We start from the raw sequence: 24,234 nt of genomic DNA on the forward strand, positions 1-24,234 counted from the left end.
ATTTGTCACGTAGCAGAAGGAAGTGTTCATCCAACAGTATGTTGATCGGTTGTTAATATGGTTGGGTCGAGATTAGTGTAGATGTCAAGAGACTGTGTGCATCTTCTGTAGAAAAGATGACTCTATCCATGTATGCCAGTCATTAGAATTTTAAAACTTTGGTGGGGATTATGTGTTATCTCACAGGAAACTGTCAAGACTAATATCCTGACTGTTCACAGAAAATTCTGTTGGGTGGGAGTAGTTAAATCTAAATAAAAATACAAGAAAAGTATAGGACATAAAATTACAGATATCCTCATATTAAGATATTTTTCAGTGGACAGTTATGTTGTGGAGATGATTTAGTTCATGAGCCAGATCTTGGTTCTGTGTAGACATCACATCAGCTTGTTCACTGGACAGTATGGACAGACAGAAAAATCTAAGAGCTGATCTATACCATAGGTAGTGTGCCGGTTTTGGCTGGGATAGAGTTAATTTTCTTCATAGTAGCTAGTATGAGGTTATGTTTTGAGTTTGTGCTGGACACAGCGTTGCTAACACAGGGATGTTTTCGTTACTGCTGAGCAGTGCTCACACAGAGCCAAGGCCTTTGCTGCTTCTCACACCACCCCATCAGCGAGTGGGCTGGGGGTGCACAAGGAGTTGGGAGGGGACACAGACAGGACAGCTGAACCCAACTGACCGAAAGGATATCCCATACCATATGATGTCATGCTCAGCATATAAAGCTGGAGGAATAAGAAGGCAGCGGGGGGACGTTTGGAGTGATGGTGTTTGTCTTCCCAAGTCACCATTAGGCGTGATGGAGCCCTGCTTTCCTGGGGATGGCTGAACACCTGCCTGCCCTTGGGAAGTGGGGAATGAATTCCTTGTCTTGCTTTGCTTGTGCACGTGGCTTTTGCTTTACCCATTAAACTGTCTTTATCTCAACCCACACGTTTTCTCACTTTTGCCCTTCTGATTCTCCTCTCCATCCCGTTATGAGGGGAGTGAACGAGTGGCTGTGTGCTGCTTAGCTGCTGGCTGGGATGAAACCATGACAGTCCTTTTTGGCACCCAGTATGAGGCTTGAAGGGTTTGAGATAATGACAGATTTGATTGGAATGTGATAGATTGAATTTATAGCTGTTATTACTGTTTAGCTATTAATTGGCAGGCTTCTGTGCTTGCCGTGGGGCTTACTTGTCTTACTTATCAGAGTCCAGTGCTCGTTAGTGGCTGCTTTTTGCTTTCGCTGATCGCTGTACTGCTGTGCTGCTCATCATCTGCCTGTGCTGTGCCTGGGAACATTTTGATAACAGCCGTGGTGATGTGCCTGGGCTGGCAGGTGGCCAGGGCATCGCTGCTGTTTCTGTGCTGCTGTACTGGACAGGCTGGAACCCCAGTGTGAACTCGAGTCAAAGGGATTGTGACCTGTGGATGAGTCCACGAGGCAGCAGGACACCCCGAAGCATCTGTGGCCATGGACAAGTCCACACCAGAGCAGGTGTACCTCAAAGCGTCTGTGGCCATGGTTATGTCTGTGCCACAGCAGGTATATCTCCGAAGGGATTGTGGCCCAAGGATAAGGCCACAATGGAACAACTGCACCTCAAAATGACTGTGGCTGTGAAAAAGTCTATGCCACAGCAGATATAACCCTGGAGAGACTGTGGCTAATAGATAAGGCTCCACCTGTACCAGGGAAACCCCTAAGGGACTGCAGTCTGTGGATAAATCCAAGCCAGAGCAGGGACAAGGGGAGGAGTTCATTGCAATGTTAAACCCAATGGTCTGGTCCAAAGGCACCAGGGGCGGAGATTGCAATGGAAATACCTTTAAATTGTTGTAACCCACGATTTGAGTTGCATGTTACAGGAATTACTGTAGCAGGAACCACCTGAACCAATGGAGGACAAGCCTTACAAGAAGCATTGCAAGTCCAGCAGTGACCTGACCTGGAGCTGGCTCTGGTGCCCAGTACCTCCACGCAACACACCACCTCTCCTGTCCTGAATGACCACCATAACAGATGGAGCCCAAAGTCAAGGGCTAAATGAACTCAGCGGACATTTTGTGGACATTTGTGGACATTTTACAGACATTTCACAGGGGTGGTCCATAGACTAAGGGAATGATATCTGTGTATTGTATCAAAGGATGAGAAGGTTGCCGGTGGATAATGAGAATGTATTGGACTTGAGCATGATGTAAATGGTATGAAATAAGGGGTGGAGAATGTGCTGGATTTGGCTGGGATAGAGTTAATTTTCTTCATAGTAGCTGGTACAGGGCTGTGTGTTGGATTTGTGCTGGACACAGCGTTGCTAACACAGGGATGTTTTCGTTACTGCTGAGCAGTGCTCACACAGAGCCAAGGCCTTTGCTGCTTCTCACACCACCCCACCAGCGAGTGGGCTGGGGGTGCACAAGGAGTTGGGAGGGGACACAGCCGGGACAGCTGACCCCACCTGACCCAAGGGATAGTCCATACCATATGATGTGATGTTCAGCATATAAGGAGCTGGGGGAAGAAGAAGGAGGGGGAGACGTTTGGAGTGATGGCATTTGTCTTCCCCAGTAACCATTAATGTGTGATGGAGCCCTGCTTTCCTGGGGATGGCTGAACACCTGCCTGCCCATGGGAAGTGGTGAATGAATTCCTTGTCTTGCTTTGCTTGCGTGTGGGGCTTTTGCTTTGCCTATTAAACTGTCTTTATCTCAACCCACAAGTTTTCTCACTTTTACTCTTCCAATTCTCTCTTCCATCCCACCAGTGGGGAGTGAGTGAACGGCAATGTGGTGCTTAGTTGCCAGCTGAGGTTAAATCATGACAGGGAGCTTTTTGGTGTGAGGTTCCTTTTATTTCTGTATACCTGTCTGAACCTAGTAAGAGTCCTAGCTAGATTGGATTGTTTAAATAAATTCTCATTTTACTGTTTCCTCCTGTGTAATCTGTAGGCAGAACAATTTCAAGGTAAGTGGTGAATCGCATTGCCACACATGTTGCAATTCTTAAAACCTAGATATTGGATCACTTTCACAGCTCCTAGGTTTACAGTACAATTTTCTTGAATCACTACAGAACAGGACAGAAAACTTGCACATTACCCAAGCACAAAGGAAGCACTCAGCAAATTCTGCCTCCCTGCTGTGAGGTACAAAAAGCAAAATGGACTCCACAGCAGGGCTATCTCCTCGCTTATGTCTATGAAGTGACTAGTGTTTTCCTTTCAAAAGACTAATTGGAGCATAATTTTTTGATATCTCTGGAGGTTAGGAATAGCAGGGAACCAGGGCAGGAATTACAGGTCATTGCGGAAGACTGTCTTCTACTATCTATGCCTATGTGTTGTTCATCTCTATTAGAATTGTGTTTAGTGACATCACTAGAGTTGCTTAATGCCATTATATGATTACAAATCCCTTGATATACATTGACTTTAAAACTCTAGCTGTTAAACATTGTTCAACCTATACACATTTTTTTTTTGCTTACAAAATGAATCAAGGTTTCACTACAAATGCTTAAACATGAAGCAAACATCCAAATGGTTAAGATTAGAAGGAAAATAAAAAATCCACTAAAGGTGACTATTTAAAAATAAAATGTCTTGATATTTCTGGATCTGACTCATTAGTTTTTTATTTTGTTTGGACTTGACAACACTGAAAGAGAGAAAAGGCAGCAACCTAGCAGTCTGTATGCCTGGCAAACTCTAGGCAGCCTAGCTATATGTTATTTTTGTTCTCTTAAATTCTTCTAAAGATGTTTTTAAAACAGCATAAAACACCCCAGGCTGTATTTTCATGCTTAGCTATCTATGCTTTCTGAGTAGCTGCACCCTTCAGTGTTATATTGAACAATAGCCTACATTCACCTTTCCTGAAAAATCTGCAGGAGCAGGCAAAGTACAGACATAACTCTCTGCAGTCATCCACAACATGATGTCAAATTTCCATTTTAACCTCATTTCAAATCTTAGCTAAAAGAATACCTCTTTTTTTTCTTGCCTCTGGTTTAAATTGACTGCTATTACCTAACTCTGGGAACAGAGCTTTTACAAAGGATGATATATAAAGGGGAACTCTGTGGTCTATCACTGTTAATATTTTGAATGATGAATGATGAAAACTATTTAAAATAACTTTCTTCGATCACTTGGATTATAACCATACTATCCTTTCCTTCCTTCTTATATTCTTCTAGAAACAAATTCATTCTCTTGAATGACAGAAAAATACAAGGAAATTAATTATCCTACCAATCTGTAGTGGACTTTATGCTGCAAATGCTGACAAAACTGGTTACTATTGCTTACCTTATAAAATGATCAAACAACAGTTTATTTTCAATGGCAAGCTCACTCTTCATTTTACGGATTTTTAATCTATTTCATGTACTGCTTTTGTTAATTTTAAACCTGAGCTGTTCTTCTACAGGTGAATGTAATAGACATAGCTCATTTGGACATCTTCTCATCTTTCTTCCAATCAAATGAAATGGTCTCTCAGGATATTTTCTGTTTCAGTCAAAATTACAAGATGGGTTGATTATTTAAAAATCTGGATCACTTCAGAGAGAATATAAAAATACAGTACATTTGAAAGAAAGGTCAATTGCTGCTCTCATTAAAGACAAAAGTGCAACTCCAACTAATATCACTAAATATGCAATAGCATAGGTCCTGAAGCCAAAGTAATGGTCAGCTTGATTTCTCTGTGTCTTACAGATAGGAAAAGGTTTACTAATAGCTTCAAGAAACACTGCTGAATGAACTTATAACTGCAGCATATGAAATTGTATAAAAATAATAAATTTCAACAAAATATTGGATAATTCATTCCTCCAGTCCTTGTTTAGCTCTCACAAATCTGTAGTAGTGTATTGGGTTTGCGTGGCAAGATTTCGGTGGCAGGAGGGGCTACAGGAGTGTCTTCTGTGAGAAGCTGCTAGAAAGTTCCCCCATGTCCGACAGAGCCAATGCAGCCGGCTCCAAGATGGACCCACCGCTGGCCGAGGCTGAGCTCATCACCCCCAGTAGTGCCTCTGGGGTAACAGAGTTTAGAAGGGGGGAAAAACCGTTGCAGAAACAACAGCCAGGAGAGAGGAGTGAGAATATGTGAGAGGAACAACTCTGCAGACACGCAGGTCAGTGCAGAAGGAGGGGCAGGAGGTGCTCCAGGTGCCAGAGCAGAGAACCCCCTGCAGCCCATGGAGAAGACCATGGTGAGGCAGGCTGTCCCCCTGCAGCCCATGGAGGTCCATGGTGGAGCAGATATCCACCTGCAGCCCATGCAGGACCCCACACCAGAGCAGATGGATGTCTGAATCACTCTACTCTGATTTGATTGTTAATAAATTAAATTAATTTCCCCAAGCCAAGTCTGTTTTGCCCATGATGGTAATTGGTGAATGATCTCTGCCTGACCTTTTCTGGACCCATGAACCTTTTGTTATATTTTCTCTCCCCTGTTCAGCTGAGTGATAGAGAAGCTTTGGTGGGCACCTGATGTCCTGCCAGGGTCAACCCACCACAGGTAAATTTAAAAAAATCAGAGTCTAAGTCCTTAAGAATCATTCATTATTATTTTTCATTATTATGCTCCATAAATACAATAAAATACAATGTTTCTTTCCACTGTCTGCATATGTACCAGTGAAATAGTATAGTAAGAAAAACTGTAGACAAAAGTTTTTAATGCCTTCACTGTTTACTGCTATGAAGTATGTAACAGGAGAGGCTTGTTTTATAAGACACTGAAGCTAATTCAAGAAATGAGCCACTAAGCAACTAAATAAAAATTACCACAAAATAATTAGATTCAGTATCTCAGGGTACCAAAGAAGAATCCTTAGACCAATCATCTTAAGCTGCTTGTTTATTCAATTGAGAGAATACTATATTCATCTATTTATTCTATTCATCATCTTCTAAAGTAGAGATCTAAATATTTCAGAACAATTAACCTTATTTCTGTTCCTAAAGGAAAGTTAAGGTGACTAGATCAAATGGACATGCTTAAATTGCAGATGACATACTAATGAGGAAGCTAGTGAAGAACACCTAAGAGGAAGTCAGTGTAGATATCCTGGATATCACATACAAAAATAGTACCTCAAAGTTCCATACATTTTAACAGAGAAATGTCACGGAACAGAGAAAAAAAAATGCTGGAAAAACTACATAGAAAGTTTTAGGAAAAGACTTCAGTTAAACACAATAGTTCCCATATTTCAATCTAAAAATGTTAATATTAACAGGAAAAAATGGACCATAATTTATATGCCGTAAGTCATAATAGCTTGTATGTTATAAATAACTTAGGGTTTATAAATAACACATCATATAGGACTTGTATGCCAATTTATGAAAAAGCATTGAGTGATCTGGTATGTATGATAAAGATCTCAATAGGAAAATACATAGAAACAAAGATTTTTTTAAAAAGAAAATATCACGGACTAGAAGTTTCCAAGGGAACTAACAGGCCCAAAGGACACAAAAGACCCAATGGCCCAGGAAGTCCACAGGAACAGCTATGTTTCTGAGAAAAATGGATCATTTCTCTGACCAGTTTTTGATCAAAACACTAAGTAGCCAGGAAAAATATATTATGTATGCCTCAGGAATCCTTCAGGAGTTCAGGTGGGAAGGTCATCTTGAGTTGTTGGGAAGAAATTCTTACTAAAATAGCCACTGTTTTCTTGTTTTAGAGGCTGTATTTAGATTTAAAACTCTGAAAGATTGACAAGGACCTTCGGGAAAAGTTTCTGTAACATTAATCATGGCTTAGGAGACAAAAGCTTGTCATGAATCAAAATCTGACGAACATGCAGGAAACAAAGAGATCATAGAACCATGGAAACATAGAATCATAGAATGGTTTGGGTTGGAAGGGACCTGAAAGATCACCTAGTTCCAACCCCCCTGACTGGCTGGAGTGGCTGGAATTCCTTTGAGGTATTTCACTGGTGTTTCCCTGTTGGCTCCTATGACCTCAGGAGCCCCTGGCTCATCTCCCTTAGGCTGCAAGTGTGCTGCAGTGTCTCCAGCATGTCTCTGAGCAATGGGCTGAGGACCCTCGCTGGCACCCCGTCCCTCCAACCTTGGTGTGTCATCCCACAGCTTGTCGCAGGCAAGCCTGATATTATCCCCCTCCCCCTTCAAGCCTAGTTTAAAGCTCTGTCAAGGAGCCCTGCAATAAATCAAACAGCCTATGACACTTTGCATAAAAGTCAATAGTAAGCTACCTTGGTGCTACTCTGTATTAAGTAAGTTCCTTGTTATTTTAATATCTTCAATTCTGGAAGGGAAGTGAGCTGTGGAATTGAAAAATCCACATATGACACAAAGTATCACAGGTTAGTCAAATTCAGAAGAAAAGATAATGGACTTCACACCAAGTTGGATAAACAGGAAACAAGATACAAGTTGAAATTCTGTAAAAATATTTGCAGTACAATAAACATTAGAGAAAAAATAACTGATCTAGAGTCTATGGTCTTCATTACTGATACCATAACCTTCACTGAATACCTAAGTAAAAGGACCTATGCAAAGACTAATGCTTGATACACTTCTCTAATCAGCAAGATACAAAGGCAATAGGGTTCTATAGGATGAAATGGATAATATTAAAAAGAAAGTATATAAATGGGTAGTGATACTTCATGGCAAAACCCAAAAGACAATATTTCTCAAGTAATTTTAAAAGAATACATTGTAAAAATAGAATAAAAGATTTTTCAAGAAGAAAATAACAAAAAATTAGGGAAAAGGAAAAACTCATCAGTTAAGACTGATGGGAGACACTGATGAGACAATTCTTTTCTGAATGAAGTATTAAAGGGAAAGAGGCGCAATAAAAGTATACAAAACAAAGGTAAGTGACGGAAGGTATAATAAGTTTTCTCTCCTTCATCCTATATCAATGAGGAAACTATTAAAATTCAAGATGTTCCATGAAATTTTCAACTGCCCCATTTCAAAATAGTAAATGAAAGCACCATGTTCTCTACATTGTGGTTTTCATTGCCAAAGGATTTAGGCTATGCTAAGAATGTAGAAAGACTCAAAGTGGAATTTCATCTTTATATGATCAAAATTTACATAACTAATGCTAAAACTCTTTGCAGAATCTAAATTGTCAGGATTCACATCTTAAACCAAGGTCATACTATCTAGGATTACAAGGAGATATTCTTAGGGAACCTTTTTTTATTCACTACACAGCTCCATCATCTTTGTCCAAGGCTTCTGATCCTGATAACTGTCAGAAAAAGGCCAGTGGAAAGAGAAGCCATGATTTTGATCCAACACTACAATATCCACAGAATCACAGAATCACAGAATTATTTAGATTGGAAAAGATCTTTAACATAATTGAGTCCAACCATTAACCTAACACTGCCAAGTCCACCACTAAACCATGTCCCCAAGCACAACATCTACACATATTTTAAACACCTCCAGGGGTGGTGACTCAACTACTTCCTTGGGCAGCCTCTTCCAGCACTTGATATCCCTTTCAGTGAAGAAATTTTTCCTAATATCCTGTCTAAACCTCACCTGCCACAACCTGAGGCCATTTCCTCTTGTCCTAGCACTTGTTATTTGGGAAAAGAGTCTGACACCCACCTGGCTACAACCTCCTTGTCAGGTAGTTGTAGAGAGTGATAAGGTCTCCCCTCTGCCTCCTTTTCTCCAGGCTAAACAACCTGACTTCCTAGAACCTTCACCAGCTTCGTTGCCCTTCTTTGGACACACTCCAGCACCTCAATGTCCTTCTTGTAGTGAGGGGCCCAAAACTGAACACAGCACTCAAGGTGTGGCCTCACCAGCGCCAACTACAGGGGGACAATCCCTTCCCTAGTCCTGCTGGCCTCACTATTTCTGATACAAGCCAGGATGCTGTTGGCCCTTTTGGCCATGTGGGCACACTGCTAGCTCATATTCAGTCGGCTGTTGACCAGCATCCCCAGATCATTTTCCCTCAGGTAGCTTTCCAGCCACCCATCCCCAAGACTGTAGTTCACAACACATGGAGTTGTTGTGACCCAAGTGCTGGGTCCTCATACAGTTGGCCTCAGCCCATCAATCCAGCCTATCCAGATCCCTCTGTAGAGCCTTCCTACCCTCAAGCAGATCAACACTCCTGCCTAGCTTGGTGTCATCTGCAAATTTACTTAGGGTGCACTCGATCCCCTTGTCCAGATCATTGATAAAGATATTAAAGAGAACTGTCCCCAGTACTGAGCCCTGGGGAACACCATTTGTGACCAGCCGCCAACTGGATTTAACTCCATTCACCACAACTCTTTGGTCTGACCGTCCAGACATTTTTTTACCCAGTGAAGAGTATGTTCATCAAAGCTGTGAGCAGCCAGTTTCTCCAGGAGAATGCTGTGGGAAACGGTGTCAAAGGCTTTACTAACGTCCAGGTAGACAACATCCTTATCCTTGTCCTCATCCACTAAGCGGGTCACCTTGTCATGGAGATCAAGTGTAGCATGTAGTAATACTATATAATGTCTCCTAAAAAAGGATACTGAAGAGAGAAACCAGACTGTATGTGACAGCAAGTAGTTAAATACTATGTTAGCTCTGGTTTCTAATTTCAAGGGCTATCCAAATTTATGGTGACTGTTCCACAGTCAGAATCCGGAGTAATAAAAACTTTAAACAGCAATTTCCCCTTTTTGCATTCAGTCTTGCAGTGCTAACCTAACTCTCCAAACTCCTCTTAAATTTTATTATTGGTGCTCATTTGGCTGCATATCAAGACAAATTAGTGAGTTCAAATTGTGGAGATCTGTTGAGAGCTTTTGGTTTTAAAGCAGAACCAATTATTGCTGAGCATACTGCTCCAGCTCTGACAAGAGGGTTAAGTAGCTTGATTCATATTCACACTCTTGCAGTGCTCATATACAAAAAGGTAAGTAGCAGAGATTGTCTAGCAGAGACAGGGAGAAAGAACGTGCATGTCTCCCAGTTCTGTAAACTACTCATCAGATGAACCAAATTCCTAGTGCAAGCAGACATGAGCACAAGCAGCATAAAGATTGTCCTTTTGCTTTGTGAGGTACATTGCTACATCAGTGCCTGAGACTTAGGGCTTAACAGGTCTGGTTTTCATTAAATCTGCCAGAGACGTACAGACCTCTAACACATCTCATTGTACATGACTGTTAATATAAATAAATTCTTATGTATGAAAATTGCTAATTATGCAATTAATTGATCACTTCCACTTCTGCCCTTTTGAAAATGATGCATAACTATACCTGTAAAATTGAGGACTGATATGGAGATGGAGAAAGTGGAAGATAAAATAGATTTCATTGTATTTTAAAATAATAGAAGTATATTCAATTGATTGCATAGGTCTTTTAATTTCTTTTTATTTTATTAAGAATGTGTCTCATACAGTAATTATTTTGTTTCTTATATAGTGAATATTTTCTTTCCTATAGTATATTACAACATTTACCAGCATAACATAGGTGGTAACCACACAATTCATTTTAAAAATAAGAAGCCACATCTCTCCCCAGGTAACCCTATCAATCAGATTTTTTATTAATTCAGGTAAGATCTATTTCAAATTGTTCTCCATTTTGTAGGTATGAATACAAAATGTTGCAAGGCTTGATAAACAAGACTCCATTCAATCACAATTCTCCAGGAAGACATATTCCCCAGTGTAGTTGACTTTTTTTTTCCTCCTCACCATTTATCCCGTATCTTATGTCTGGCATTCTAGAAAGCAAATGTTTTTTAGAGCTTCTAAAACACCTCAGGCTGTGCTTACAGCTACAGATATGTAACCATATGGTTCCTTAATTACTTAAATCACTATGTAAGGCCTAAGTGCTAACGTTCAAGACACATTTCTCTGGTGCTAGCCCAAGGGGACGCATCTGATAGTTTGCAACCTCATGACTTTGGCATTGCTTGTTTTGCTTGTGTAGCATTCCCTTCATAGCTCTCTTAAAGTACAAGGGTCATTTCTCAGACTTATACCTACTGTCTAAAAAGTGCTGAGCCTTCTCACTTGAAAACCTCACTGTATTGTTATTGTTACTGTATATGTCTATCTTTGTCCCTTCTTGCAGTTTTGCAGATGATACAAAACTGGGAGGAGCAGCTAATCCACTGATGGTTATGCTACCATCCAGAAGGACCTTGACAGGTTGGAGAAATGGGTTAAAAGGAACGTCATGAAGTTCGGAAAAGGGAAATACCAAGTCTTGGATCTGCAGAGGAATAATCTCTAGCAGCAGCACAGGCTAGGGGCTGACTGGAGGAAAGCAGCTCTGCAGAGAAGGACCTGGGGCACCCGGTGGACAACTACCTGAACATGAGCCAGGAATGTGTTTTTGTGGTGAGGAAGGCCAACAGCATCAAGGGCTACATTAGAAAGAATGTTTCCAGCAAGTCAAGGAAGGTGATCCTTATCCTCTGCTCAGCACTGGTGACCCAGATCTGGAGTGCTGGATCCAAGTGCAGAGCTCCCCAGTACAAAAGAGACATGGACATACTGGAGTGAATTCGAAGCTATGGAAGTGATTAAGCAGCTGGAGCATTTGACATATGAGGAGTGGCTGAGAGAGCTGGGATTGTTCAGCCTGGAGAAGAGAAGGCTCAGTGTGCTGTTTTTGGCTGGGATAGAGTTAATTTTCTTCATAGTAGCTAGTACAGGGCTGTGTGTTGGATTTATGCTAGAAGCAGTGTTGATAATATAGAGATGTTTTCGTTACTGCTAAGCAGTGCTCACACAGAGCCAAGGCCTTTGCTGCTTCTCACACCACCCCACCAGTGAGTGGGCTGGGGGTGCACAAGGAGTTGGGAGGGGACACAGCCGGGACAGCTGACCCCAACTGACCAAAGGGATATGCCATGCCATATGATGTCATGCTCAGCATATAAAGCGGGGTAAGAAGGAGGGGGACACATTTGGAGTGATGGCGTTTGTCTTCCCAAGTCACCGTTACACGTGATGGAGCCCTGCTTTCCTGGGGATGGCTGAACACCTGCCTGCCCGTGGGAAGTGGTAAATGAATTCCTTGTCTTGCTTTGCCTGCGTGTGTGGCTTTTGCTTTACCTGTTAAACTGTCTTTATCTCAACCCACAAGTTTTCTCACTTTCACTCTCCTGATTCTCTCTCCCATCCCACTGGCTGGGGCAAAACCACGACACTCAGTGGGATCTTGTCCATCTGTATGGATACATGGATTTACCTGAGTAAAGAGGACAGAGCCAGTCTCTTTTAAGTGGTGCCCAGTGACAGGACAAGAGGCAATGGGCACAAACTGAAACACCAGAAATCCCATTTAAACATAAAAAAGTTGGTTTTTTTTTTTTATGGAGAGGGTGATTAAATACTGGAGCAAGTTGCCCAGAGAGGCTGTGGAATCTCCATCACTGGAGATTTTCATAAGTTGAATGGACACGGTCTTGAGCAACCAACTCTGGCTGACCCTGCTCTGCAGGGGCTAGGACTGCAGACCTTGGGAGGTGCCTTCTAGACTCAACTACTATATGATTTTGTAATTCTGCAATAGTACTTTTTAAAAAAATCACACCTAAAGGAAATTTACTTATTTTTCTCTACAACTAAAAGTTTCAAGTTTGGTAAATGACTTTCAAAAAACCTGCTGGATTTCTTTGATCTTGTCCCCTGAAGTATGAGGGGAAAACAAATTACACAGCTGCTTCCTAGTGAAAGAATGAAAATAACCTTAACTCCGGACAAAAATATTCACTGCATTTCATGAAAAATAAGAACACCAAGCATTCCTACCCTATTTCAACAAGACTGAAGATTATTAAAAAAATTTTGACATTCATTTTCCAGATGCTGTGTGTCTACCACTTGCACATTGGAAAACACTGTTTTCTGTACTTTGTCAGAGGGAATTCTTTATTTCATATTTGACAATGTTGTCTATTATTCAGTGGTGTATTACATTCCTGGTGACTGAAGCGGTCACCATGCCAGGGATATGGAATGGACAAAATGATGAAGGCTGTTGGCTAAGCTGGAGTTTTTCTTTCTACAAGACCACCATATTGCAACAAGAGCAGTAGGATACAATGTAGACTTTAAACACATTTAAGTTTCCACAGAATAAACAGAGTTTTGACTATTAATCTTCTGAAGACCTGCACTAAAAGAAAACAACTAAACTCTGCCCTTTTAACTAAAGTCTCTCCATTTCTAAATCAGGCTTCAATTCAGTAAGTCTGATATGCATTATTGTCAAAACTCTCTTCTTCAGCTCAGATTTTTCTGCTTGAAATTTTGTCCTCTTCTGGCTGTTGTGGAACTTGCCCATCCCAAACTCAATCCAGCTCCTCATTTTTCTTTTTAAACCTAACTTCCCTTTTCTACTTTTTCTGTAATGAATACACTGGACTCTGTTGCTGATTCTCCCATCTTCTCTGTATCTTCTCTTCATGTGATCCCACTCACTCCATGGTATTTAGCTCTCATTCATGATTCCTGATGGCTCACAAACCACATTTTTTTCCTTTTTATTCTGCTATCCAGCCATGATAGTAAAGTACTATGAACTGACATTCTTCCAAAGCTGGACAGTTCAAGAGTATATTTACTAGTCTTAAAACTCCACAGCTGAGCATGTACTCTGGTTGAGCTGCTGTATTTGACAAGTAAAGCCCTCATATTTACTGTCTATGTTTGAATTTAGAATGAAAGTCATGAAAAGTTTACTATTAAGGAATCAAGTTTTGACCTTCTTGGCTATAGAGTATGTTACAATTTTGAAGCAAAACCAAGGAGATAGTTTCTGACACAATTTTTAAAAGTCATCAGAGAATGTTCACCTTTATATATGCCATTGTATCCTCCATGGACTTCTCCAGAACTGGAGATTTCTTCAACATGAGCCCCTTGGTCAGATGTAAAGTATACAAGAGTTTTATCGCTCAGATTATATTTCTCCAGCACATCCAGAACCTGCCCTATAAAAAAAAAAAAAAACAACAAACCAGCATTAATGTCTTTGAGTGTTTTTTTCATTAGCCTTGGCACATACAAATATTTTTGTCCTTATGCCTTTTTAAGATCACTTTCCGTATAAACGTTATTATACATAGCAATTGGTACCATGTAGCATACAGTAGGGGACAATTGCACAAGGCTTGTTGCAATCAGGACCATGGTTTGGTTGCTGCAGGGTTTCTTGAAGTATAAAATGAGATCTGCGCACATCAGAGAAAAGGGCTGATCCACAGACTGCCAGTGACCTTTGGAAGCAGTTGCTCTGAAGGAAACCCTTCAGCAAGGAGATTCAAACCGCTGAGGATATTTGAAAGAGTCTCAGCATGCAGAATAGAGCTAACAGTTTGGGGGTAAAGCTTTGCTGCCTAGCAACCTATAGAGGCAGCATGGCAAAAATCTCAGTGTGAGTTTTAGAATAAGACATGCTGAGAAAAAAAAAGAAAGTTAATGTATGGAGTGCTTCCGGAGGCCACATGGTTTCATTATCAAACCTACTAATTAGTCCCTAATTTCTCATCATATAAGAGTAGATGTCAACTAAACTCAAAATGTGCAAGGTAGTAAACACATACACGTGCACATATCTGAAGGAGGAATCCACACGGATATGCACTGAAACTCCACGGCACCATTGACTCATGTTTTATTTCCACACTACCTTGGCACTGTGGAGAGACTTGCAGTGCACATAAATTGCATTCAAACCTATTTAGACTGAGTTCTTCAAAGAGGATTTCTGTATGAATGAGAGTGAAGCCGCTCTTTGTAACTTGCTCCAGTGAATTTTATACTGATTAGGAATCTAAAATTATTGGTCCTGGAAAATGGCCAAAGTTTAAGAATATACTTCTTCACATCAGCCTGCAAATGAGCTTTAACTTTGTTCTTTAGGGATCTCAGAGCATATAAAGGTAATTCTGTCTTCACAAACATTGTATCTTTATTCTTGTTACTTAAACATCCAAGAATGGCCCAATTTGAATGTTAATTTTCATTTGATCACCTGTCCACTAAGAATTAATTCATCAGCTGATGCCCAATTATTGTGTCGAAGAGGATAAGAACTCTGAAATACAGAGCCTTCTTCAATGATTTTCAGATCATCATTTCTGTTGCTATGCTCTTTTTCTGGATAAGGAGTAGTTACTTTACCTTATTGCTACTATTGCTACATGTCTTTTAAGGTTATAGCATTCTAAAACTGCCTTGCTAAAAAGGTTGACTGTCTTCATTTCTCATCAGCTCAAATGACTGGGTCATGAATAAAGGAACATCAGCAGCTAACTAAGTGATACCTGTTGGTCTTGTTTGTAAACCAGGAGCAAAGAAGAAATGTAAGAGTAGGAGAATTTGTTTATGTAAATTTTGAAACCTTGTGGGAGTTGAAATTTCCCAACAGAGCTGAGGAAAATCTGTTACAAAGGCTGACATTTTACAGTTGGTGGGTTGAGGGAAAATCATGCAGATCCATCTGATACGCCATTCCCTGGCTGCAGCAGGTGGACTTAGTGCCAGGAAAAAAAAAAGGCAATTTCCCATTGGCTTCTGAGATTGTTTGGAGAATGTACTTGCTAAGTAATTATAATATCCCTTGGAAAGGTGGCAATGGTGATAAAAAAGTGGAGCATATACATAAATTAGGACATTATGTGTGGGTATTCTGCCACATGACCTCCAGAGTTCCCTTCCAACCTGTATTGATCCATGATTTTATGATTCTATGATAACAATAATAAATGGGATTGCACAAAGAACTATATGCACAATGACATGCACAAATGCATTTTTTTACCTACACAGTTTTCCTTGATGAAATTGGGTTTTCAAATTAATTCTTTATATAAAACAAAATGAAAATAAAACAGGAATTCCACTCAGTACATCACATTAAATAATTTCTGGAGATCAGAGACATCTGCTGTCATTCAACAATGGCCATTTTGATTTCCTAATTAATCTGGGAGAAAATGAGAAGCAATGAAAAATGTCTCCCTACTACAATTAATTAAATAAAGCAGTCATCATGATGATGATTTTTTTTTCTCCAAAATAAGGTTGTGTAGCTTGACTTGGCCTGAAAGAAAAAAAAAAAAAAAAAAAAAAGAAATCTGTCAAATGTTACCCACTTCAGAAAAAACACCTTAATAAAATGCATAGAAAGTCTCATCCAAAGCTTGTTGAACTCAATGGTACAACTTCCATTTCCTTCATTTAGGTTTTTAAACACAAAGAGGACTGTCTACATTAGGATTAATTAACAAATCCTAAATTGACAATTTATTTTAGCAACAACAGTTTTCAGTACAGATGGACTAACAGTGGTAATTCAAATAACAGTATTGTCAGAGAACAGAAATCACAATGCACTTGCAGAAATGAAGCAAAACTTCCACTTCTATTTTCATCTTGAAACTGACACCTTCTAGAATGAAAACTATAAATAAGCAATAAAGTGTGTGCTACCAGAAGATAAGCCTCATTAAAGTGCAGTTGAATGATGTGGCTACTGTTAACACAAGCAATACATTCACTTATTAGCATTCCTAAATAGTAACCAATACAAAAGAAAAATGCAAAGAATGTATTGTGGATCTCTATGAAGAGATATCTTTCACATGCAGTATTATCAATTTTGGAAGCAAATATTACGAAGTAGGCAAAATATATGCTTTACTATTTTAACAATTTAACTTCTTTTTCACTCTAACTCCTCCACTCTTGTTATTTCTGTAGATTTCACAGAGACTTTAGAATTAAATTAAAATTGATGCAGAAACATTCCCAGGCAATGCCAGTTAATAAACAAGGAAGAGTTTCATCTAACCTATTTTATCTGCCTAATTTTGGAAGAGGTGAATCACAACTGCAAAAAGGCCTTTTTTACCTGTTGACTAAAAAAAGAGAAAACAGGCAACTAGCTCAAAACTAAATGCCTTCATATTAGACATCAAGGACGGCAAGATGAATCCTACCCAAAGCGCTAGACATGCAACTACATCAGCAACACACTTTAATGAGTCTGGTGAACAGACAAATGATGTCGGGGTAAGAGAAGATGGCAAAACTGTATTGCTTCACCCACAAAATATGATTGGAAGGCTATCATACATCATGTGCTCTTGAATTACAAGAATGGGGCTTCATCTGGCTTAGTATCCCCTTTGAGTCCCATTGCTGGTTGCAGAAAGCAATACAAATTTTAAAAGACTTTTTGGATGTAAAGAGTTTATACAGAATATAAAACTGTAGGATAAATAAGCCAAAACACTGGGAAAACTTTAGCTCTGTTCAAACAACAATGGCTTGCTATCCCCAGTGTAGGAAATTATCAATAAAAATGGAAGGATTGTTGATTGAGAAGACTCACTTGAAAGCCATGTTTTAAAAAATTAACAGCTGCACTCATCTCTGTGGATGCTACCTTTTACATTTTTTCTGATTTGAACAGAACAGATTTGGAAAGACAACATTTCTGAACATCAAAATCATTCTAGCGCTGAAGGAGCTGCATAATTTCTGAAGCTATTTAGCAACTAGAATTTCGGATCAAGTTTCTCCTTCTATTGCCATTCTAGGAATGTATACCTCAAGGTAGGTGGCTAACATTGTAGCACACAAAGGCATTAGATCATTGGACACTTTTCTTTCATTTGTATTTTTTAAGATACAAAACAGATTAAGGACAGCATTAAGATATTACTTGCTTTAATTAGTACGTCAATGTTCCAAAATTTAAATAAAGCTTCCTCCAAAATATAGTGAGGACTGCTCTCTACATTCTGCTCTCCACTCTTGCTTCAAGCTATGTTAAATTATAAAGAGTTGTTTCATTCTTAAAGTGAAAATGCCAGTTTCAAATGGAGTGATAGCCACGTGAAAATGGTAAGTGCAATTGACTCCGTTCTTTAGAAGGAAACTGAGAGTGCCATGCCACTACTCAACTTCTCTAACACAGCATGAGTGGTAGCTGAACCAGACTCTCCAATGCTAAACGTAATTTCTGGAGTTTTGAACCATGTAAAACTCCTACTGTACTCATGCACATTAAGATATAGGGTTTATAAAAAATGACCATTTGAAAACAAGGTACAAACAATAATGTGTTTACAAATGTGTTAGTGATTTGGAAAATTGTTCAAAAGTTTAGTCAAGCAAGCATATGAACAAATGTGTTTGATTCATAAATGAGCTTACTGTCATTTGTGTCAATAGGACAGAAATGTTATTTGTATTAATTTGAAATAATTTAGAGTCTTTCTGAAATTATGAATAAAAAGCTGTAAAATACAGAATACCTCTGTGTAATCTAGGCATTAGGACAAAATAGTCTCTCTACTCATGAGGAAAGCTTTAAAACTGTTTGCCAGATTAGAAGAAAAAACAGGATTCAGAAGGACGATTAAGGATCTGTCTCAGGACAAGATAGCTCACGATAAAGAGAATTTCTATAAATATTCTTTTCCCAGTCCAGCAGACTTTTACATGCCTCTGTTGCATCTAGAAGGTTACAGTGAGCTTGAGACAATTACTGGACAAGGAGCAATCTAGGATCAGCCATCACATCTCTGTCTAGAAGAGGCAATCCATTTTGGTTTTTGTTTTGTTTTCTTTTCTTTTTATTTATTTGCTGTTTCAGAATTCCCTACTGATAAAAATAGAACAGAACAGAACAACAGAACAGAGTATTTCAGTTGGAAGGGACCTACAATGATCACCTAGTCCAACTGCCTGACAAATTCAGGGCTGACCAAAAGCTAAAGCATGTTGTTAAGGGCCTTGTCCAAATGCCTCTTAAACACTGACAGGCTTGGGGCATCAACCACCTCTCTAGAAAGCCTCTTCCAGTGTTTGATCACTCTCTCGATAAAGAAAAGCTTCCTAAAGCATATTCAGAATAGCATCATTAACCAGAATCACAACTTGTAGTCAGCTGAAGGGATTCATCTCTGTGAGTGGCAAGCCAGGAATGCTTTGAATACATGCATCAACTCCTACAAATTAACCCTATGTGCATAAGCATCTGGAAGCCTACATTTCTCCCAGAAAAGATATTGATGCCATTCAACTATATAGCCACTATATAGTAAACCTCTTGGGACCCGCTTCCTGCTATGGGAGTTAAATTAAGGTAATTCCAGAGTTCATCATCTCCTCAGGTCTCAAAGGCTAGGATTTTCACCTTATGAAAACTTAACGTTGCAACTTCTGCACACCATCATTCACAAGCTAACAACAATTTTAATCTCTATGTTGATTTTTTGTGATGAAAAAAGACACTTCACTCTTTAATGCACTGATCTGATTATAAAATCCACTGACTAAAACCTTTGTATAAAAACAAGCTTAGTAACTAAGACCAATACATCCCTATCTTAATTTTAGCTTTTGTACATTTCGGGTTATAAATATGCAAATGTTTCTGTGGTATGCTCAGAGCCATCCAGTTTCCCCTTGATAAATATGTAAATCAGTTTGTCTCTGCAGTGGGGAAGTAATTATCACTTTCAGACCTAGTCATTGATCACAACACTTGAGGTAACGATGGAAAATAATAAAACCATTGACAGCAACACAAGAAGTGGCTGCACATATGGAGAACAGTACATAATCTCTGCATGCAACTTGTTTAACATTCAGAGCTAGAACACAACCACTGGAAAGTGGAAATTCTGAGATGAAGCAATAGGTTGATGTTATGGCACATTATCTAGCCATCAACAAAACACATCCACTGAAGAATATGAGTGATTCTGCATAGAGGAGGCATTAGCATATGAACCTCAAAGGTGAGAGTGAATACTGGTTAATATAAGTGTTTGTCTAGAGCAGAAAATAAATTCATAACTAATTACAACATATTTAATAATTCCTGCAGGAAGAAAATGGCGTGTAGATTCAGTGGAAAGTCTCGAATCAGTCCTACTGTGCTACCATTATTTTTAAAGTTATGCTATGGAAACATACAATGAAGTCTTCTCCAAAGCACAAAGCTGGAGTCTCAAATGTGCTAAGTTCCTGCTATGAAAGCTTAGTGGGATCTTCAATGTCAACAGGACATTCTGCCAAACAAGTAGCATCTGGTTCTGAAAATGCACATCTATATTAGTGTTTTAATTCAGATCAGGAGTGCACATTTACAGTAAAGCCAGTCATGGACAGTTAGTATATTTCTGTTTGCATAGTAAAGCCTTCTTGGATTTTGTGACATGGATTCCTTTCAAATTGAACTAAACTCGAGGACGGAGCCCGGGAATGCACCTAAGGCGCTCACATTACTGATGGGCATCCGGTCTACGGGAGCGCAGTAGAGCTGGTCTGAAGTGGATTTCCTGTCTCTGGTGGTGTGCTGTCAGCCCCTCTCCAGCTTGGAAGGCAGTTCAGACCTGCCACTGCTGGCAGTTCAAAACATGGTAGGATTGATGAATCCTACACTGAAACTCTGATGCTAGCACAATCAAGTTCCATCGCTGCCTAATGTGAATACATCGAGGGTGGGATTTACATACAGTGTGCACATCTACATCTGACATAGTTACTATAAACATTTTTAAAATCAATGAAGCAAAAGAAGCGTTTCCATATGCAGCTCACCTGCTCTAATTTATTTGGCCCAGAAAATTCTGAATTCTTTTCACAATGAGGTAAGGTGAAGCAATTGCCCCAGATTTCACTATCTACAATTACCATTCAAATCAGTAGTTGTTATGTCCAGATAGTCTGTAGAACATCAAACACTTTTCTGTTGGATTCCCCTCAGGGTGAGACAAGTAAAATCATTGTAAAGGTTTGGAGAAGGGCAGTCTTTTAAAAAAAAAAACCAAAACAAAGCAACTTTGGTGTGGGGTCAGCTAAGATATCAGTATGAATTTGCTTTCTCTTTGAATTTGGATTGCCATGTAATTGTAAATTTGTAATTGGCTTGTGACTGTTTATACAGTCTTATAAGTATAATGTGTCTTTCAGACCCTCAGGATAAATTTTCAGCATAGTGCACAGCAGATTAGGTATGCGCTGCTTAGCAGCTATGAATAAATCAACGAAATTTTGACTTATAATTATGCATAAGACAAGTTTTTCCTAGAGATGAGTACCACATTTCTTATTTTTCTTATTCATATAGGGTTCAAACTATTTTGTAAATGTGAAAGTTGGAGTGATACTTCAGATATATAGAAATATATGTGTATAATAAAGCACAGAGTTAAGATGTGGTTATGAAAGTTGTGAAGACCTCTAAGTATAGCTGCAATATAGACAATGCAGGATGGAAAGGTTTTCATATTTACATCAGTACTATAACACTAATGATGGCTCATTAAAGGTCAAAAGTATAACTATTTGGTGGCTATCTCCTTATTACTATTTAAATTAGCTAATAAATGCATTGCTCAAAATTCACTTTTAGACCTCACATCTGTTAAACATAAGACTAGGTATTTCTAATGTAAATCTTAATTTTTAGCCTGCTTAAAATGCTAAAATATGAGAGATGGTCATGCAATTTTAGGAGGGTCCATTGCATTTGCATTTTGCATGAAAGCTGTGATCACTTTTTGGGTAAATTTGCATCTTCATTCTGCACACATCTGAGAATAAGCTGCCATTTCACACATACAACTAAGATGCACAATGCAAAAGACACTGTCTAGTTCCCCACTTTGATGTCTCCCATGTTTTCTTTCAAATAGTGGAAGGTATTTCTTTAGGTAGGACCTAGGCAAACCGTAATGACAACCGAAGGATCCTATTCATTTTTGAATTAAGACTGTCAGGTGAGGTTAAGGCTTCAGCTATTTGATCATTCCAACATATGCTGATGGTGATTGATTCAATAATTGTGGAGTGATAAAAGAAGCTCTTCTCTATATCTTCAAAGGTTTAAACATTAATTAACATCAGACTCAGTTTTAAACTGAATATGTATATGCTCTTAGATCCAAATGCATAATGCCAACATTTCGCCAGATTAAAGTATGAAGAATTATGAAGAATTTAAAAACAGGGCAAGTAATTTAACCCCACATTTTAATCCCCTGCACTTTTCTGAAAATTTCAAAGTATTGGTCAGTGTGTTTGTTTCATTTTCATAACTTTTATTAAATAAAATTGGAGCTGTGATAAAATTGGTTGACATTAGAGCATAAGCATTTCTTGTCTTTCAACAGCCAAACTTTTTAATCTTTGCTGAATTTGGGAGCAGGTTTTAAACATTTGCTATAAATCATATACCATCAAGTTAAAAGGAGTTTTACCAAGATCGAATTCATATTCCTCATGAAATCTTAATTCTTTTCATTTCCCAGCTTTCTGATTTTAATTGTGCAAATCTAATCTTACATGAAAGTAGCTGTGCATTAACTCACCTCCAAAACAGAAGATGCCTCCCCCCACACACACCTTGACATGACCATTACCATGCACACTTGCTCATCTACCTACTTCTCTAATTGCTTTTGGGTAACTCAGTGGCTTACTTGAAGCCTGCTGTGCAATCACCATCTCCAAACCATGCTAGCTGTGAATGAATCTCTGTACAGACACTGTTAATAACAGTAAGAAAGCAAGCCTCACTGTGACAATTGTCCTCAAGGGAATTTTCCACTAACGAATGTAAACTCCAATCTTTCTTCTCTAGATGACATTCTGAACTTCGGAAAAAACAACAAATAAATAGAAGGCCACAAATCTTTCTTTATGATTTAGTTTTTTTCACAGTTTATTTTCCTTCTTTCCTTTTTTTTTTTTTTCCTTTCTTCTTTTTTTCTGGTATGTCTGTCTGTTCAAGATGACAGTATCTATGCTCATTTAAACTTCAGAGGAACCTTTCAGAAGGGAAGGCAAATAATTTTTCAGGTCATCCTCATTGACCATAGATGACTAGCTCAGCAGATCACTCACTAGCTTATGAAATGGGACTTTGATTCCTTAATTCATCTAAGTGCTCTTGAAAAAATATTCCCAGCTTATTCGGAAAGGGTTTTTGTTGAAGTTTCAGAGTAGTATTCAGTAGCACAGCAGACGTCTACCTTTTTCTGGTCTGAGGCCTGGGAAGAGAAATATGTCACTCTCGTCTTAACTGGCCTGGAAATACTTCAGGTCTTTGCTTAGGCTAAGACGTATTTGATGCCCCCAAGACATGGTGGGGCCATGAGATAATGGAGGGCCCTGAGATCATCAGGCCCATTTCTTTGTCTTTTCTCTACCTAATTCTTACTCATGAATAAAGCAAATATGTGACATCTGAAATCACTAAAATAGTTAGTAATCTGAGTTTACAAAGGTTCAACAATACAAATGCCTTGTGTCATTTGGTTTGTAATGGGAAGTTACAAAAAAGGAGTTATGAGACTTTCTTGTTGAAGGCAAGACAGATTTCTGGAGGGCTCTGCTTTGTATACAAGGATCACAGTGAGATGTGGTTTTTAGGATGAATCTGAAGGCTAAATCTGAGATGAGAAAGGCTCATTTACATAGCAACACCATAGATCACCCGAAATATTAACATAGATACAAGGAAAAAAATAATCTAACTGTAAATAAATAGTATTTGGGGAAGAGAGGGGTTATTGCCAAAGTGAACTCCCCAAAGCACAGATGGTAAATAACCATGGGAAGGCCCCAGCCAGCACGTTTATTGCTTATGGGAAAAGCACTATTCCTACGGATACAGAGGCAGGTACAGGCTCAGTCCCTACCTATTAACGTATTTTTTTAAAGGACTAGCTCTTTCTGAACCTATAACATCAAATCTATGGATGCTGTATCTATAAAGACATCCCTGAACAGGGAAGGTTTGAAATCTCCACATTTCACAGGAATAGTTCCATAAAATACTGGTGTTTCAGTATCACATACAGAGAGAAGTAAGTATGCAACAGCAAATAGATTTCCGCTCTCAAAAGCACTCGAAGAGCATGGCTAGCTATACTCAGCAATTGACTGAATCATTACCAAGATTCAACAATTAAATATGACAGCAGTAGGATAGAACATTTGCATACATTTCCTGATACTCTATTATACCAGTGCCTCCTATTTAAAACAATTATTTTCTCCTCTCTTACTGCATCTTCCTAAACTTAATATGGAACAAGGGAAGTAATTAAATGTCACATCAGAAAATCAGTTTACATTCTGAGATAGAAATGTGATATTATTCTCTAGTATTTTTTGCCAAGAAAGTCCTCAAATCTCTCTTTAACTTGGCCATCTACTTTT

General features: G+C 39.0%; 1 protein-coding gene across 7 annotated transcripts in view; it reads right to left on the reverse strand.

Moving 5' to 3' along the window:
- STS (steroid sulfatase) overlaps positions 1-24,234 on the reverse strand; it is a 125,598-nt gene that overhangs the window by 39,614 nt on the left and 61,750 nt on the right. For all 7 annotated transcript variants that reach the window (XM_054813487.1, XM_054813486.1, XM_054813488.1 and 4 more), the window contains one exon: positions 13,839-13,976. In XM_054813487.1, coding sequence (XP_054669462.1) covers positions 13,839-13,976 — 138 coding nt within the window. The remainder of the gene's footprint in view (positions 1-13,838; positions 13,977-24,234) is intronic.

Source organism: Grus americana, chromosome 1 (assembly GCF_028858705.1).
Source record: "Grus americana isolate bGruAme1 chromosome 1, bGruAme1.mat, whole genome shotgun sequence".
Lineage (NCBI taxonomy): Eukaryota > Metazoa > Chordata > Aves > Gruiformes > Gruidae > Grus > Grus americana.